This window comes from Salvia hispanica, chromosome 2 (assembly GCF_029641045.1).
Source record: "Salvia hispanica isolate PSC_SH4W2 chromosome 2, Shi_PSC_v1, whole genome shotgun sequence".
In the NCBI taxonomy this organism is placed as follows: domain Eukaryota; kingdom Viridiplantae; phylum Streptophyta; class Magnoliopsida; order Lamiales; family Lamiaceae; genus Salvia; species Salvia hispanica.
In genome coordinates, this window is record NC_142693.1 from 7,920,630 (window position 1) to 7,940,650 (window position 20,021).

The 20,021-nt window shown below is 35.4% G+C and overlaps 1 protein-coding gene across 1 annotated transcript; it reads right to left on the reverse strand.

The window, feature by feature from the left end:
• Window positions 1-8,927: 8,927 nt before the first annotated feature.
• Window positions 8,928-13,265, reverse strand: LOC125201157 (putative linoleate 9S-lipoxygenase 5). The gene is made up of 8 exons (XM_048099126.2): window positions 13,061-13,265; window positions 11,399-11,929; window positions 10,964-11,305; window positions 10,798-10,883; window positions 10,616-10,723; window positions 10,227-10,531; window positions 9,876-10,139; window positions 8,928-9,796 (listed from the first exon to the last, which is right to left on the reverse strand). The coding sequence occupies exons 1-8, from the start codon at window positions 13,263-13,265 to the stop codon at window positions 9,043-9,045; spliced, it is 2,595 nt and encodes an 864-aa protein (XP_047955083.1). The 3' UTR covers window positions 8,928-9,042.
• Between the last annotated feature and the right edge of the window lie 6,756 nt (window positions 13,266-20,021).

The window sequence follows — 20,021 nt, forward strand, 5'->3', positions numbered from 1 at the left end:
ATCAACTACTCATTTTCCAATTTTTGACTGTAAATAGTCTATTTCTCTAACCATTTTATGGGCTGCTTGTTTTATTTTATTTTATTTATTATTTCTCACATATGCATCAAATTGATAACGTGTTTGTGGGGCGGCCCCTTCCATTATGTTTGACTTCTAAAAAATATATTAAATTGAACTATATATATGAGAAAAATGTCTCAACATTTAATTAACACTTTCACCGAATGGAGTGTTACATTGTTAACTCAATACTTAATTGTTAACTACAACTAAACAATAGCCATTAAATTCAAATTAAAGGCCTAGATCATCAACCCTGAAATGTCAATACGATCAATAAAAAACATCAATAAGGCCATAGAATTAATTCTAAAAAATATGAATAGAAGTATTAATGTCAATTAACTACAAAATTAGATATAACTAACTTTTAAAAGAAATCCCAAAACTTTAAATTCATGTAACATATATCAAATTAAAGATAATTTTATAAGGATTCCAATGATATCCTACATGCATATGTTCCGACGTCAAAATTTGAAAAATTTTTTGAAATTTTTTAATTTTTTCGTACAGCAGAATACTATATAAAATATGTCAATATAATACATGTAGAATGTCAATATAAGCAATGGGTTAACATTCTTAAAACATTGTGTTGACATTCTCAAAGCATTGTGTTGATATTTTCGGAACACTATATTGAAATTTTCATCCAAAACCCTAATTTGGAGTTTTTTTTTATTTTTTTTTTTATTTTTTTTTTATCTTTTTACACGTGGCAAATTGTAGACCACACGTTTTCTAAAATCCTATGGGCTTAAATTAATTGTAGTTAGCAATTAAATGATAAGTTAGCAATTGATCACTCCCCTTTCCCGAAAATATCATAATGTTCAAAATTTAAATTTCTTTAAATAAAGAACAAAAGAATCCTATCTGAATTTTTTGACCTAGGAAAATGTGGTGAAATATGTGCATCAAGGGTGAATAATTGTTGGTTTTTATTTTAGGGTTTTTGCATATGAAGGATGGGTATCAACTTTCAAAGCTCGAAAAAATTGACTCGGAATTAATGAAATTTTGCGTTACATTGTTAAAAGATTGGGTACTATATATCGGACGTCCACCAAAACGGTATCACGTTTTAGGCAGCAAAATATCAAGTTTAAGAATTCAAACACAAATAAGCTTTATTTAATTAATATTATTATATCTGAAAAAACATTATTTTATGCAAGTCACTTGAGAAAATCTTATTCAATGATTGGCGACCTAGAACATACAAATATATAATATAACGTGTAGATGAACAAAGAGGATAAAATAAAAAAGTACAGCTAGGCGCAATCGAGGATCATATCATAAATTTGACCAAACCTAATCTCAACTACGTACCTTCTATATTAAATAACCTACATATAGCCAAATCTCGTCATTATTCGTAAATTCAACCTAAACTCATTATTTTATTTAATATATCGCCCGTTCACAAAGGTTGAGTCTTATTTAGTAGTACTAGTATTTGTTTGAATTATTCAAAAAGGTTGTATTAATATTGCGTGTTTCGTTATCCTACAATTAAATTATTTGATTTTTTATTTTAATATATGTGACAATATCTCACTGAAAATGATTCCCCGATTTGGTGTGGATAGCAAGATTAATTAATGATATGTTTTACATCGTTCAATATTTTATCATTTTATGACACGTAAATGGATTCAAAGTGAGCAAACGTGTGATTGTGATTCGGTATTCGGTAACGTCAACCGGTCGATGACCTTTTCCAGCTTTCATAAATTTGACGAATGACAGCGAGGACAATGATATTATGGTCTATGGGTTATTAGTATTATAGATAAAATAAATAAATATTTTATAACTAATTAGTAAGCTTTCATCTTTGCAAGTCCGGGCTTTAATATTACGCATACATGAGAGGGATCAATTGCTAATATCCTAAATTAATTCTAAATTAAGACTAAATTTTAGCCATTAGATTAGAAGATCTAGTGGTTGAAATAATGTCATACGAATTATATTTTTAATTAAAAAAATTAATAAACAAAATTAGAGGGTATTAATGTCAATTCTCTTTCATTAAAATCACCTTAAAACTTTAAATTTACGTAACTCTCTCGATTTAAATTATTTTTTCGCAAAAAATATATCAAATTAAAGATAATTTTATAAGGATTCTAACGACATCTCAATTGCATATGTTCCGACGACGTTCAGATGATGAAATTTGATATTTTTTATTTTAGTTTTCGTAAATGTTGATAACCAGATTTTTATCAACAAATACATCAAAAAATCTCAATAAAACCATGTAAAAATCTCAATAAATATGTGTTGATATTTTCTTGTACTAGTGTTGATATTCTTATGTCATATTGTTGATATTTGTAATACACTATATTGATATAAAAAAATATTCACGAAAATTATCATATGATAACATAATGACGATATTACCCTTTTATTGATATTTTGTCTACTATTTATTGAGATTCGTAAGATTTAATCTCATTCACTTATTTAAAATCTAATGAATGGAGATTTGATCTTGATTTTGAATTAGAATGCTATAAACATTAGAATATGACCCTTCACTTACATGTGCTCTAATTAAATATTTTCCCTTCTTTGTTAAAATGATGGCTAGCATATAACTAATAAATTAAAAAAATATACTACCACATATGTTTGTAACTTTTGGCTACAAGAAAATGGATTCCTCATTGATGGGTATCTCTAATACCAACATGTTGATCTATCTAATTTAATAGGGGGACAAGGTCGGTTTCTACAAAATCATAACAACCACGTTACTTTAATGACGATTAAGTAATTGTGAGAGCACATATTCATTAAACTGCATTTTCACTTTGGTGATAACGTTACAAACTCTAATTTAATTCATATCTATGAAATACATTAATCAATGAATGGATATTAAAATCTTAGACACCAGAAAAATTATATAGCGTCGTGTGAAAAACAAGAGTGCTGTTTAGGCGGGAAACAAAACTATTGGTGAAAATAAAAGCCATAACTATTGGAAATTTTGAAACAAATATCTCGAAGAAGTTTTGATATACCTAAAAATAGGTGTACAATTAATTGAGGTTGCATTTGTGACTTCATTGAACTAATGTAAACTAATTTTTTTTATTGCAGTGCTTATCTTATGGGGTGATTCTGCCCGGAATCCGGCTACGGAAAGAGGTAGATTGTCACCCGTTTTTGAAAATTTGAACACCAAAACATTTTATTTATTTTATAAATTTTGAAAACATAAATAAAGTTAAGAGAAAGATATTTCACCGGGAATAAGGGCGACGCCAGTGTGAAGGAACAGAGGGTGAAGATGACGAGTCCAGGCGCCGAATGCAGTGGCGACAGGGACATAAATAATAATGGTGGCTTGAAACCGAGAGAGAAGAATAAGAACAAGGAGAGGAAGGAGAAAGAGAGATGAGGAAAGAAGGCTAGTTTGAAGTCAGCTCATGTTCTGATGGAATTGGGTGGTAACCTCATAAACCACGTGTTCGCCTCTCCCTTCAAGACAAAGGGCAGGGCCTGTAATCATCCTCGCTCGATCCCGCCGGCTGCTTCTGCGCCTTGTATATCTTGCAGAATTCATGTAAAAACTCATAGGGGCCTTCATAGCTCTTCCCATGAAACAAAGGCAACAACCCTATAACGTGTGGCTTGGCATCACAAGCGGCTTGCCTAGGTGTAACAACTATAGCTTGAGGGGGCTCGCCGTCGGAATGAGCATTCAGCGGCCCAATCTCTGGATCGTCATCAATGTTGTCGGCCATGTTAGTTGGCTCTTCTTCTGTCCTCGTCACTGCTCGAGCCTAGATCAACAGGTAGTGCGGTTGTCAGGCCAGAACGAGTGGTGACAGGCTCTATCACTTCTCTCCTTAACCAACTTGATAGGGTTCCTAGTGGAAGGATTGTTGGTCTCCAATGCTCGAGATTCGAGCTCCTTCTCATAAACTGAAAAACACAAGAAAAGAAAAACTATTAATAATATATACACCAAATTAAAGTGTCATGCAACAAATGTATGCAAAAACGGCATCCATCTCCGGCAACGGTGCCATTTGAAAGAACATGAGAATAGACTCCGACTCTGCAGTGTGTCAACTGGCTAGGAGGATACCTATACCTAGTTGTGTCGTTGGGTCTGTGTCTATCTTCCCTATCAAAAACCTCAACCCACTTCTACTGGCTAGTATAATGGAGTAAAGGATCGATCCCATAGAGATACACTTGCGATGATAATCTAAGAGGGTTGGTTAGCTACCACGCTTTTGGGGTTGAGTTCTACCTAGGCGTAAAATAAAATGGGACTCTATCTATCCTAACCAGTAAGTAACTAAATGTTGAATGCTGTGGAATGTGTTCGTGAAAGTAAGGGTTGGACAACTTATGTGCACGTGAAAAGTGAAACTTTACCCTAAATGGATAGACAAAAGCAAAAAGGAATAACGGACTCACTGGCTAACTGCTACTTGGACTGACAGAAAAAGGTTGAAAAAGCAAAGGACAAACAGAAAAAGCAACTAAAGCAAAAGGTTGTCCTAGACTAGAATGCGACGTTCTCTGCTTCACCAAGCAAACGAAAAATGATCAGCAAACTAAACTTCCATGGATGAATGCTTGAGGTCAAAATCAAACAACTCAGATCTACCCCGAAACATACACTAATACTAGATCTAGCGAAAATCAACATATGCAACCAGGCAATGCAGAAATCAACACATATGCATTCAGATCAGCATGCAAGGTGGCGGGAAACATCAGATCTATGCATTTTAAGGAAAAAAACAACCGATTAAAAACTTAAGAAACTTGAATAAAAACTAGATCTAACTTAACTAAGACGGATCTGAACGCTTGAATAATAGAAATGCATGTAAAGCTACCAGATATATCTACCTAGGCTGAAGGAAAGCAATAAACAGGCTGAAACTCAAATAAAGCCATAAAAGATGTTTCCAACAATGTAGCTTCTAAAATCCAAGTCAAAAGTAAGTAAAACAAGTTCTTAAACTAAGAAAGCATGTAAAATAAAGTATGTAAATAGGGCAGGTAATTCGGTCGGTTCGGTTAGAACCGAACCGACAACACGGTTAACCGAGCATAAAAGTAACCGAGATTGAAGCACCGGAACCGAAACCGAATTGACCTCGGTTCGGTTCGGTTCCTAACCGAATAGGGTCGGTTCGGTTCCGGTTAATCGAACCGGTAAAAAAATGCTGGGAGGAGGGAGCAACTAGTGTGGTGGAGAGGAGGTTGCGGTCGCTGGTCGGGGTAGGCTAGGAGTTGCCGGGCGGTGAGAAGGAGGAGTCGTCGGGCAGTGGGTGTGATGTGGAGGAGGAGGTTGCGTCTGCGTGAACTAAAGAAAATAAGGGCTCTCTCTATTTTTGAATCTTTTACAATAATGAATAAAAGAAAAGATTAGTTTTTTAATAATAATAATTATATAAATATGTAATTGGTCGGTTCTTTCGGTTAACCGATCGGTTATCGGGTAGAACCAATATAACAGATAACCGGTGCGATGCCTTGTTCCCAAAACCGAACTGAACCGTTTATCGGTTCACCGAAATTCAAGATTTTCGGTTCGGTCATCGGTTAACCGACTAACCAATGACCGAATTCCCAGCCCTACATGTAAATATGATGTTCTTCTTCGGATACTGGAACTTCTGAAACTGCGGTGGTATTATGGCTGGAACGGACGTTAGACTCCCTCTCCCGGCAGGTGGCCGAAACTTCAGGTGGGACACTAGCTACGTTAAGCTAAGAGAATGCAGTAAATTTTATCTAAAGGAAAGCATGTAAAGCTATCTAGGAAGTGGTCTAAGCGTGGACAAGGTTTCTTCATTGTTAATCTTCTATTTATAGGGTTGCTTGCTCCAAATCCTAGGGCTGCTCCTTCTCTTGAAATACCGATCTTCCCCTTCTACATAGATCATCATTTGCAACAATTCGATCCTTCTTGTGCTTCAGCTTTATAGCCTGCATCCTGGTTAGTATAGCATTTTTTTACGTTCTTTTCACCTGAATCTCTTCCAACCCTTTCCTCCTGATTAGTACCTCATCCTGCATACTTTACCAACTATTTTTTCAGATATTATCCAATAAAACACATTATACTGACCAGTAACCAAGGCCTAGCGAACTCCGCAACCCGCTGGTTCTGTTGGGGGAGGTCCAACTTCAACGATTCATCGGGTTCAGGCCATTTACGAACCCGATGACCCATCGATTCCAGGCCGACTTCACTAGAGGTATACATAGCCTCAGGATGCATGCCATAATGATTGAAGGTGGATGGAGCTCGAGTTTAGAGAGGGAAAGAAGACCTTAACCCACTTTTGGAAAGAGATATTGAAGACTACAAGTTTAATTCCATCTTAGAGCTAGCACCAAATGGTAGTATGGTTTTTTATCATGTTTTCATTCCACCTGGTAGGCTAGACTATAGGATTGTGCTTAGTTAGTTAGGGTATCTGTAAATATGGTTTCATAAGCATATATATTGAATAATTTTGTTGTTTATTGTCTTTATTTATATGTTTATTACTATCGGGGTGGAGTTAGACTAGGTAAAGAAATATGGCAATGGCTCTAACTTAGGCATCTCTTTAATTCAGGATAGGGATCAAAATAATAGGAATGAAACGGGTAGGATTGATTCTGGATGGATCTTAGATGTCGAATGTGCTTAGAAGCCTATCTCGAGCCTACTATGCATCTTGTAAAGGTGAAGAATAGGTGTTTGAGCCTATGGGACGTGATCAGTCGAATCTAGGTGTTTCAATCGGTGATATGCCGCGTGCGAGTGTAAAGCTACATGATCCTAATGTTAACAAAATATTACTCTCTCCGTCTCACAAGAGTATGCACTATTTTCTTTTTAGTTCGTCCGACAAGAGTTTGTACATTCTAATTTTGGAAATTATATTCTCTCTATTGAGGTGAGACCCTGATATGAGCATATCCCGAGAAATATCCCTCATATCCTATTATTTAGTTTAGCATTGATTTAGCATATCTTTTCTGTATTTACTTAGATATTATTAGATAATGCTTTCTTGTTCGATAAGTTATGACTAGTATTATAAATAGGATCGATCGCTACCATTTTAATTATTGAAGAAATACAATTATCTTTTATCTTTTCGGTCTTTTACTTTTCTGTAATTTACTTTTCCATCTTTGTTCATTTGTTGCTTTACAGAAACTCCTCCATGAACGGACCTTCAATATCTGGAGAATTCTCTCCAATTATCATTGATACGGGTTTCTCTGTATCATACCCATTCTCCACTAACATACTTTAATTACCTTTTCTTTCTGCCATTCTTAATTTACAAATTGTGCATTAAAACTCATATCCAAACAAAAGTGCATACTCTTATGGGACGGAGAAAGTATTAGAAAATAGGATTCATGGGATGATGGGAATGAATAACCCAAAACGAGCTAAGAAAAATCTTCTCTCATTTGTGTTCTCTTATTGTGTTTTGTTTACTTGTTGCACCTTGTACTTTTCCATTTTCAAAACCAAATTTTGTTTGCTTGTTACTTCTAGTTAGATTAACTTGGTTTTAGCAATCATCATTTCCTTGTGGGATTGATACCTTTTGTACTACTTTTTGCCGTTTGCTTGCAATCGAAGTGGTTATAAGGAATTTGATCTGTGTTTTAAGAGAATTAATTGATCACTATTTGACTTAACAAGCACCTCTATTCATAAACAAGAGAATCCTAATTCTAATCATTCCCTAACATAGGTATCTCACAAAGAAATATACACAAATCATATATATCGAGGAGATATTTTAGGCTCCATAATTAACCGATCCTTGAATTATAAAAATCCCATGAAACAAATTTTGAATCTGTGTTGAGACACCCTCGGAAGAAAAAGGTTGCGCTGAAGAAAACTCACTTTCTGTTATATTTCTTAAAATTCGTGCCGAGTCAAATTATGACAAATATTTAGGAACGGAGGGAATAGTAAAATCTAGTTATCAAAATATTAGTTATGATTATCAATTTTGTAATAAAATGATTATCTCAAAAATACGTGACCCTTATTTTTTTTTTAATATTTGTAGTTAATTATTCATATGATTGATGATTTCATCAACATTTAATTAGGGAACATATTTATCATTGAATTTTGAATCTTTCGAGTTGATCATTTTATTTCAAAAATGAAACATAATATTTTTATAACTGGACAATATTTTTTAGTATTTAAAATTATAAAATAAGAATGAAAATATTAAAGAGAAAAAAAGGAATTCAGGTTGTGTTTAATTAGATTTTACAATTTTTTTAGTATTCAAAATTTTTAATACTACTGTTAAATAAGAATGGAAATATTAAAGAAAAAGACAATGTAATGAAGCTGCATTTAATGCCTATAATTGTGTGTTTGATTCACAACAAAATATATTGTACTTTTATGGACAACAGCAGGGGATTAATTTATAGGTTGTTGTTCTCATATAGAGGATTAGGTTTTCGGTAGATCAAATTGCATTCTGTGTATTCTTTAAATGATTTAGATTTACGAAACTTATTGCACAAAGAATGTTTAGTTTCGAAATTAAAGGTCACATTTTTGGTCAATTTACAATATTTGCTATCAACCTTTAATATTATTGACAGTTATGATCAAATTTCTCAAGTGTATAAGAAAAATAATATGTCAGCTTGAAGTAACTGTGAGAATAGTGTGTTCCAAAAACACCAAATGATATTTTATAATTTAAACGAGTACCATATAGTGTGCCTATTAATAATTTAGGAAGAAATCATGCTTGAATGGATCTCCACACCAAACAAATAGATAAAACAAAGTATTATTGATAACAGGAACAAAGTTACATGAGTAAATCATGACATTACATGCTGAATCTAGAATCTATTTATTCAACAACCAACAACAAGAAGAAATCCTAGATCAGCACAAATTGAAACCAGATGAAAAACACATCAAATAGAGGTACTATTAGGAATCCCTCTACCCGTTAATCCCTCATCACTCGTGGGATACAGCAAGGTATAAGGCAGCTTTGCAGGCCCAACTCTGTTCTTCCACTTCTCATCACCATTCATCTCCATGATATTCCTCTCCACGCCACCCAACTCCTTTCCAAACCTCTCAAACGCCGCCAGCGCCTCCTCATCCTTGGTCCACACCGGGGTGTCTCTCTGCCCGAGATATATCTCATCCGAGGTATGCCTCGATAGGATCTCGATCAGGGCAACCCCCAGTAGCGTCTGTAGCCTCGCCGTGATGGTCTTCAAGAAAACCTTGTCGGGGTCCGTCTTCAGCAACTCGTAGTCCTTGCTGCCTGGCTCAGGCATGAACTGTCGGCTCACGGTGGGGCGGTTGGGCATGTACCCGGCATAGGGGTACTGCCCGAAGTTGAGCGCAGCATGCAGCGCAGATGCAATCCATATTATGATGGTGCAGCTGTCGATGAGGTCCTTGCGGGTCTGCATTTTAGGCCACCACGGGGCGTCCTTCTTGTCACCGTGCCCCTCCTCTCGGAGCTCCTTCCACCATGATTGTAGCTCGGTGTCACCCTTCACAGCCTCGTCTGAGGGATAGTAGAGGTTGCAGTAGTCATTCACCCATGTGCTTATAGCCGACCAGATTTGGAGGCCGTCTACTGCGTACGGATAATCCTCCATCACTAGGCGGATTCCATGTGGGGAGTTTGGATCTTCCACAGCCATACCTCTGCAGAGTAATATATCATATGATGAATCAACTTACTACACAAACAAGAATTGGAATAATGATGGTGTTTGATTACTACCTCTTGAGTAGGTCAGCTGGGAGTGCCTGATCCGCGAAATTCCAGTCCTTGTAGATAAAGGAAGACAACTCCATGGCATATCGACCAGGGAAGACAGTCGCCTCAAGAATTCCTCCGGCATTGATCAAGATTTGTCGTGCAAAAGCATTGATGTTCATTGTGTCGCGGAAGTGGGGATAGAGAAGCTTATGAATAGGGTGCATCACACTCAGTTGTCTGTTCGTTGCAATAACCACCGGCTCTATCGCAGCATGAGTATTCAACCTACATATAAGAAACCATATTAAATTTAATTATTAATTGCACCGAATTATATGAAAAAATAATTGGTGAAGATGGTGTGTTAGTTACCAATGGCTGATGAGCTGATGAACTCCAGAATCACTGACTCCAACAAATGCCTTGGCCAGCTGCCAAATCGAACCCTCAACGCCATCTTGAGCAGGAGTGTACACCTGACTCACTGCTCCGTGTTCATCCCCATCCGGATGCGGGAGGCTGAGCTCAATAGCCAAGGGCCTCAAACTCCCATCATTCTGCAAGAAAAGCACAGTCCTTGTAGCGTACATTTTCGTAGTAGTGGTATTGATCCTCCTCAGATACGGCATCAACGAGTCGTGATGGTTTAATATGAACAGCCGGTTCGTCTCCAATGCCTGCAGATCAGTCAGAATCACTGATCATTGCATACCATCAATAGTACTGTGGCAGCAATCATAAATTAGTACAACCCTAAATACCTCTTCAAGAGTGAGCCCATCGACTCCATTCTTGATATGATCCCATGTTATCTTGCTACCCTGGTTCCCATACAGTTGAGTGTCAAGATTGCTCTTGGGAGGAAACTCCTGCAAGTTCATATGTTTAGACAACATCATCATATAAATCAAATCAATGCAACCGTATTGGGATTTGAACATACCTGCAGACGACTAATTATGACAGGGTTCATCCCTGCAACCATCTCTTTGGTAAACTCTTCGTCAGTCCTCCACGCAGTCTTGCTCTCTGTCAAGACATTTTCACATTAGTCAATCATCAAATTCTACTTCTGACTGTGCTTTGGTAATTCAGATTTGAAGATGTACCTTTGATGATATCAGGCATTGGGTACTTGAAGAAGCCCTTAGCATCTCTATGAAAAACATCGTTGAGCAGCTCCATAGGGACATTGTCATATATGTTCTGAAGCAGAGCCCCTTCCGGCAGCTTGAACCCCTCCTCGTAGATCTTAAGGACGTCTTCAAAGCTCTCGAACTCGTTGCTGAGGGTGGCACACAAATCCGTTAACACAGGGAGAAGGAACTGGAAGACGGATTTGAGGCCATAGCCAAGAAAATCAGACATCTTCAGATGCCCAAAACGCTCGTCTCTTGGAACGTAGATGTTCAAGCTCATAATCAATGGGATCCTACTCTCAGTGTTCGGATCTACACATCACAAAGACAAACTCCATTATTCAATCTTCTCACACAATAATAATGCTAATTTATTTATATTGAGAAGGAATTGAATTACATTACCTGTGCGAGTAGGAGGCCTGCCAGTTCTCCCACGACGAGGATAAGGGTACTGAGAGGATCCGCCAAGAACGGGTCGGGCGGAATCCTCACCTCTATCAGGGTCGCCCAAATCATTGTAATAAGCGTAGTCATAGACTCGGTCCCATTCCTTCAACTCTCCAGTGCCATCTCCTCGCAAGACGAGGAGCTCCTCCTCTCTATAGGCCAAAAGTGGAGGCGGGGTTTGGGAAGGGAGATAGGCCTGATTGGCGAAGAAGATGCGGTCGGATTTGTACTTGTCAGAAGGGTAGACCCATGAGTTGCAGACGAAGTGCATGGGGGCATGCTCGTGGCCGGGGACGCCCTCCAGAGTTAGGGTTTTGAGGAAGAACTCGCTGTGGTGGTTGTTCTTGATAAGGAATGCGCCCGGGATTCCGATGTCTATTTCATGATCGAATGTCACCTCGTATGCTGAATCTTCTGGTTTCAGAGATGGGATTTTTGTGATCCATCTTTCTAGCTCTGCTCCTTTTCCCACCTTCCCCTTGTTTCCTGCTTTTTTATTACATCACAAAAACCCTGAGTAAATCTTACATTGTTGCCGCTGACAATAGTGTTTTCTGTAAAAACCGTTGGAATTTTGTAATATGTTCCAATTTCGATGCTGACAAACCAATATTATTTTTATCACGTGGCTATTTTTGGGCCTTATTTAGTTGGTTTAATGGGGACCCCACTCATTATTATTTTACTCCCTTCATCCTAAAAAAAAATGAGTTCGACACGAGTTTTAATGTAGATTAGTAAAATAAGAGAGAGGTAGAGAGAAAAATTAATTAAAATATTGTTATTGGAAAATGAGTTCCACCTCATTAGAGAGAAAAAACTTTTTAAAATTAGAAAATGCATATTCTTGTGGGACGGACTAAAAAGGAAATAGTGTATATTCTTGTGGGACAGAGGGAGTATAAAATACTGTATACTGGTTCTGTCCTTATAAGTATTCTATGAATATGAAAATACAAAGCAAGAAGTGTCTATGTATAAAGATATATAACGTATCTAATTTAATGTAAATTTTATATATTGTACAAACTCCAAATATGATTTGGAACGTTAGAAAATGTCGATAGAAAATGTTAACACAGTGTCACTGGTTGATGCTATCTTGACAATGTGTTGACATCAAAATCTTGAAATTTTACAATGTGTTGACATTGTGTTAAGAAGTTTGGAGTTTGTAAAATATATAGAGTTTACATTTTATCACTACCGTAGCTGATTAATTAAGAGCAAAATATATATAGTACTCCCTTCGTTCCATAAATTTTGTCACACTTTGACCGGGCACAAATTTTAAGAAATGTAATGGAAAGTGAGTTGAAAAAGTTAGTGGAGAGTGGTGGGTCCTACTTTTATATGTATTAGGTTTGAGAATGAGGTAGTGGAATATGAGGTTCCCTGCTCAAAACTGATAAAAAATGAAATGTGACAAATTTTGTAGGACGGACAAAAATAGAAAAATGTGATAAAATTTTAAGGGGCGGAGGGACTATTACACAGTGAAATGTTTTGGCGTTATTAATATTGGTTGGTTGAAAAATCATGAGGAATAAAGTTCATGCATAGACATTGATGTTTACTAACACATATATACAAGCATAACTGAGGGAGAGAAAGCACCTTCAGAGTCGGAATGGACGGAACTGATGAGATGAAGAGTAACGGTTTGACCGACCAATTCGTGAAGACGATCGAGAAGCGATGCTCCTACATCGTTGAAGTCTAGAACACTCTTCCTTGTCAGCACCACTCTTCCTTTTATCTTCTTCACCTCCTCATGATGTTTCCCGTTCCCGTTCAGCGCATTCACTATGCCGTTCAACATCTCTCACTCGAAATAATGAAAAAGTAGTGTTTTGCAATGAACGGATGAATGAAGAAGAATCGGAAGGCGGATGTATTTATAGAGAAGGGTCGATGCGCGCGTTTTTAATCATCAACTACTCATTTTCCATATTTTGGCTCTATTTACAATTTATCTAACCATTTTTATGGGCTGCATGTTTCTGTATATTTTTGTTTTATCCTTTCCCATAAATGCATCGAATTGAATTGATAACGTGTTTGTGGGGCTGCCCCTCCCATAATGTTAGACTTCTAAGGTATATAAAAAATTGCACGAGGTAAATGTATAGAAATGTGTTAAGTAACATATTTCCCAAAAATATCATAATGTTCAAAATTTGATATTTTTGAATAAAAAAGGCAAAAGTATCCTATATATGTGAATTTTTTGAGCGAGGTAAATGTGGTGAAATGTGCATCAGGCCGAATAATTGTTGGTTGTATTCTAGGGTTTGCATGAAAGGATGGCCAATATTTAATTTCAAATATCTAAAAATTGATTCGGAATTATGTTACATTATTTAAAGATTGGGTACTAAGATGTGATTGTTTAAAGGTTGGGATATCTTAAACATTAGGATAATTTCGTATGTTTTCTATATATATGGGTGCAGACTCAAGCTCAATATACATTGGATAAACTAGAGTATTTAAGTAGTAATTTGTTAGTAAATTTCAAAATATATGCAAAATTTTAGTTTTGTATACCAATTTTAAAATTTCCTTGTAAATCATCAAATTGATTGGTTTATTCTAATTTTGCAGTCAAACAATATATAGATTTTGTTGTACTTTTGCATCTAATTATATAACTTGTTGACTTATTTACATGAAACCAAACAATATAACGTTTGCTGCAGCAAAACACCATCTTATTACACTAAGTTGAAAAAAAATCTTGTTTAATTAAATTTTGTATTAAGGCAGGTAATAGTAAATATATTGATTAGTTCAGAATATGTCATTAATAGTTGGTAATTTATGGTATACGGAAGCACAAAAATAGAATTCTATTAAAGTTTAGAAATTCAGAGACAAATAAGTTTATAATAGTGGCACAGAGTACTAATTCATCCGTCGAAAAATAACATTATTTTATGCAAGTGACTTGAGAAAATCTTATTCAATCATTGGCGACGAAGAACATACAAATATACAATATGAAGTGTTGGCTAATGCAAAAGTAGATGAACGAAGAGGATAAAATTAAAAAGTACAGCTAATGTAAAAATGTGTTCTAATTTTATATACTCCATTTTTTGTTTGCTCTATAGGAGTATACTGTATAACTTATGACAAAAATAATATGTATCAATTAAATTTAAATTTAGGGGTATTATATAGTACGTGTATAATTTACATATTATTTATATTTTTTTCATAAAATCCAAGATTGTTGATTTTAATATATGTGATAATATCTCACTGAAAATTATGGCCGGATTTGGTATTATAAAAACAATCGACAAAAATAATTAATGATATGTTATGCATAATGACACGTAATAATAGATACAAAGTGAATATCATTAATTAAAACATGGTATTCCCCCGTCTCCCATTATTTATAAAAATTTTTGCTATTTTGTTCGTCTCTTATTAATTCTCTATATTTTTTTACCATAAATATTAAATATGTTCCATATTCCACTAATTCATTTCACTTATATTTTTTTATAAAACTAATATATAAAACTGAGATTCATATTTCACTGACTTGTTCAACTCACTTTCTCTTACATTTCTTAAAATTCGTGATGGAACTAAAGTCGACAATAGTTAAGGGGTGGAGGAAGTTTACAACACATACACATTTTTCAAATTTTGCACTTTTTGAAATATGAAAATAAATACTAATATTCCTAAATTTGCGATTAGGGTTTCCTCTATATTTTTGGGTGACGGAAAAATGAGTCCACGTGATCTAAAAAGAAAAACAGACTTACATAACAGGGACGAAGTCGAAGTAATAATAGTAGTGGTATTATTATTACTATTACTATTACTATTACTATTACTATTACTTTTATTACTTTTCCAATCCCCTAATATGTTTCATTATGATTTAGCATGGATTTTAGAAAATAGTATAAGAAAAATAAGTTGAAAAAGTTATTAGCAGATTGATACTATATTTCATGGTTAAAATTGGAAAATATTTCACGGATAGAGAAAGTAATAGAATGTGAATAAGAATGAATTAATTTAATGTGAGATCTATTATTAAAAATAATAAAAATAAATTGGAATAATTAATTAATAAATGACGAACAAAAACGAAGGGGTATGAATTTATTATTACCTCAATTTGTTTGACTTACGAAAACAACTGTGAAATTTATCATGGCAGGCCACCACACAATCATTCATTCCCCATACTTTCTGCCTTTCTGGAGATGTATGGATAGTTAAGTATAATACTCTCTGCCTTTCTGGAGATGTATGGATAGTTAAGTATAAACGCAATTAATTACTAGTTGCGACTAATAAATTCTGACAATCTTTATCTCATCTTATCTCATCTCTATCTCTGCAAAATCCGTCGTTCATTAATTTATTTTATCTCCTTACATGCTCAATGTGACAATACTTTATTTGCATTGTGCGCATTTCAAGGATTATTTTATTTTATTACATGGATCAACTTTTACATGTGGAATATTTTCCCGCAATTTTGAGCATTTTATGAATATATTTACGTAAATGCTTTATTAATTCAAATAGAAATCAACATTTCTAACTGCCCATATTAAACGTAAATTAATTATTCCAGTGGTAGCAAGAAGAAATTACTCCCTCTATCCATAATTAATGATTTATTTTTTCTGTCTCTCCGCCTAAATGTTTCGTTTCACTTTTATACTATATTTTGTAAGTGGATCCTACATTCCATCAACTCATTCCACCACATTTTACTATAAAACTCATTCCACCACATTTTACTATAAAATTAATATATAAAAGTAGACTCCATATTCCACTAACTATTTCTATCCAATTATTTTGTTAAGTTAGTTTTTTTTAAAAAATCCGCACTGATAAGATATGAGACATTTAATCACGGATAGAGGAAGACAAAGTACAATTTTAGACTAGTCTTGAAAGCCAAAAGCTACTCCTTATTTAAGTCTTTTAAAATTCTCTATTTACGAAATAATAATATGGTGTTAATAATTAAATAGGTGAACATATTCCAAAAGACTAGTTTGTTAGGAAAGAGAGTTTATTTAGTCTTTAAATTTCACACCAGCTGTTCTCACAACTGATGCGGAAAACGTTAAGTCCACAACAATCAACCCCCCTTTAGGGCAAACGTCCTTGCTGATCATGACCACGTTGGTCACAGTTGGTTCTTTGTCAGGCCATCACTCTGAGTTCTCGTTGCTCACGATGAGTTCTTTGCATGGCCACCACTACGAGTCGGCCTCTAACATACTCATTGGTCGCAACAAGTTCTTTTGCCTTGGATTCCGAGCGATTTGGGCTCTCAATGAAAACACCAATGTTATGGACTAAATAGAAGGACTCGTCCCAAAAGGTTAGTCTATTAGGAGATATAGCTCATTTAGTCTATAAGCCCCATACCGATTGTTCTCACAACCGATATGGGACATTGAATTCTTAGCATATGGTTTCATTATTTTATTGCATGGCTAGTACTATAGAAAGACTATTTAAACAAGTATAACCATTCGATTGGAATAAATATATCTTATGATTGAATATGTATTAAGTTTGATTCATGAGATCAGCGGTGGATCCATGTGGGGTTGGGTGGGGTCGGCCGACCCCACCACCAGCCCCGAAGTGCCGCGGGAAAGTTCCATTCTTGCCCTCCGGCCCCATGATGTTCGAGTCTCCACCACACATCACACAGTGTAGATGATGAGGAGACTAAGCAGAGAGAAAGGAAGGAAGAGAGACAAGGAGACCTTTGGAATCCAACGGCGGCATTGTGGTAGGGAAGGAGGTTATCGGAAAAGAAGAGATAGATATAATTCAGATGAGGCCTTTCAGTTTTATTCCAAAGATAGAGAAATAAAATGGGTTAGTCGCATGCAGTGTGTGAGGAGAGAGAACGGAGATTGGAATACGAAAAGTCTCTAGTCATTATTGTTTTCTCTTTCATATATTTACCTATTGCATAAGAATTGCTCCTTCTGTCTCATAAAAAGAAACTTGGTGAAGAAAAAATAAATTGAATTATTATTAGTGGAGAATGAGACTAACTTTGTAAGATAGAAAAGACTTGCCAAAAAAATTACTGATTGTATAGAACGGACCAAAATAAAAAAAAAAAACTATTTTTGTGGACCGAACACATGCATTAAGAAAGATATATGCCTGCTAGAAAATTTGATTAATACTATTACAAAACGATATATCTAGGATACTAATTGTGAGATAATGACTAGAACTTTATTTTGTTTTATTTTCACCAATTCTCATTCAGTAAAAATATATTCACATCTATTTTAAGTCAATGTAGACATAAATAAATTAAATTAATTTCAAATATATTACTCTCTTTGTACGCTAAAATGTCTCATATTTGACCGACACGGATTTTAAGAAATTGGTTGACTTTATGAAGTAAAGTGATAGAAAAGTTGGTGGAACGTGGAGCTACTTTTATATATTGATTTTATAATAAAATGTGAGTGGAGTGAGTTAGTGGAATGTAAGGTTCACTTACCAAATATGGTAAAGAATGAGACACTTATTGGCAGACGGGCGAAAAAGGAAAAATGGAACATTTAATGGTGGACGGAGGGAGTAGGCTTGCATTAATATGACAATTCTTCTTAAAATGACAACGTGACAACAACGTAGCATGCAATAGTATAAACGCTACAATGCAATATTATAAACGCTACACTGCAGTATACTCCATCCGTCTCACTCTAAGTGAACCATTTTCCTTTTTAGGATGTCCCACTCTAAATGACACATTTCTAAAAATAGAAACATCACTCTCTCTACTTTTTCCCTCTCTCTTACTTTATTCTCTCCACTTAACTCACAAAACAACACTATATAAAATTCTGTGCCGAAATACAAATGCTCCACTTAGAGTGGAACGAATGAAGTATATTATAATGCTATAATGCAATATTATGAACGCTACAAAGCAAAATATTCATACTGCAAACCTAAACAATCTATACTGCAATATTATGAATGTTACAATGCAAAATATCTATAATGCAAACCCAAACAATCAATACTACAATACGTTCATATTGTAGTGTAGCATTTATATTATTGCATTGTAGCGCTTATAATATTGCATGCTACCCTAATGCACCCCTATGTATATATGTCTTTAGAGGTTTGATCATTTGCTAACTCTCCCTAAATTGCTAAGTCGCTAAAAATAATATCATACCAACTACTTTTAATTTTCCATATGATTAAGGTTAGCTTGATGGTATCGTCTAGCACTCCATTCTGTTTGGTAGAATTGGTCATCTCCAAGAACTTATTGATATGTCGGTTCGGGTCCTCAGAGTCCTTCCAAAGAAGGGATTTTGCAACACCATTTGGATTAGTGCAGTCTTCAGCTTGAACGTGTTGGTGTAGACCCTCGTATTCGGGTTTTACAACCGAAATTCTAAATTTCCAAATATTATTTGAAACCAAGTACTTGATAGTGAATCTATGAAATTATTACTCATGTTTGATATTTGGTACAAGATCTATTCTATATACTTGCAGATTTATTTAGTGCTAATAAAAATTACTCCCTCCGTCCCAAGGTATTAGACCAACTTTCCCTTTTGGGATGTCCCAACATATTAGACTCATTTCCTTTTTTAGTAAAAAGCATCTATCTTATTTTATTCTCCACCTACTTTTTTCTCTCTTCTCTCCCCTACTTTTTCCCTCTCTCATACTTTACTCTCTCCACTTTAACTATTTAAATATCAATTCCTTAAATCATGTGCCCAAAAGAAGTGAGTCTAATACTCCGGGACGAAGGGAGTACATCATAGATTCACAGTTGTTTTGATATGTAATAATGGAACTATCATGATGGGGGATCCATGTGCATTCTAACCAATTATAGATGTTCCATGGCAGGCATGTCATGATAATCGTAGTATGTCTCGATTCAATCGATCCAATCCTTTGTCTTCTCTCTGTTAGGAGGGTGGTCGCAGATGTGGTGATTGCGGTCGACGTTTCCTTCACCAGTATCGTTCTTCATCTTTTTCGTCAATATTATGGGTGTGCATTCCAATGTGATCACGGACGGCCGCTCGAAAGGTGACATGATTAGCCCTCGTGTCCGCTAGAACCTTATTCATAATGTTGAGCTCAAATGTTAGGCATGCAAGCACGTCAAAGATCTCGGCCATCCGATTTGAAAGCTCATCTCTAGAAGATTACGACGGCTCAATTATTGGGGGCATGGGCCATGGTGGGTGGGGGTTAAGAACTGTCACACCCCAACCACTCTAACATATATATTTATAATAAAGAAATATCACTTGAAATAAAGTAATTACATATCTATATGCATATACCACTTTTTCCAAATTATTATTCTGTGACAAATCAAGTCTGGTATATGTCCGGGATTTTCAATATGCCAATGATTGACCCGAAGGTCCCAATATGATTTGACCCGTAGGTCCCAATATGATTTGACCCGAAGGTGCTACCATGATTCGACCCGTAGGTCCCAATATGATTTGACCTGAAGGTCCCAATATGATTTGACTCGAAGGTC

Bases quoted from the DNA above. Each gene is read 5' to 3' on its own strand.
- LOC125201157 (XM_048099126.2), bottom strand. From the start codon at position 13,265: ATGTTGAACGGCATAGTGAATGCGCTGAACGGGAACGGGAAACATCAT. The intron at 11,306-11,398 runs GTAATGTAATTC...TGTGATGTGTAG, and splicing joins CAGGCCTCCTACTCGCACAG to ATCCGAACACTGAGAGTAGG. The intron at 10,532-10,615 runs GTATTTAGGGTT...ACTGATCTGCAG, and splicing joins ATGGGCTCACTCTTGAAGAG to GCATTGGAGACGAACCGGCT.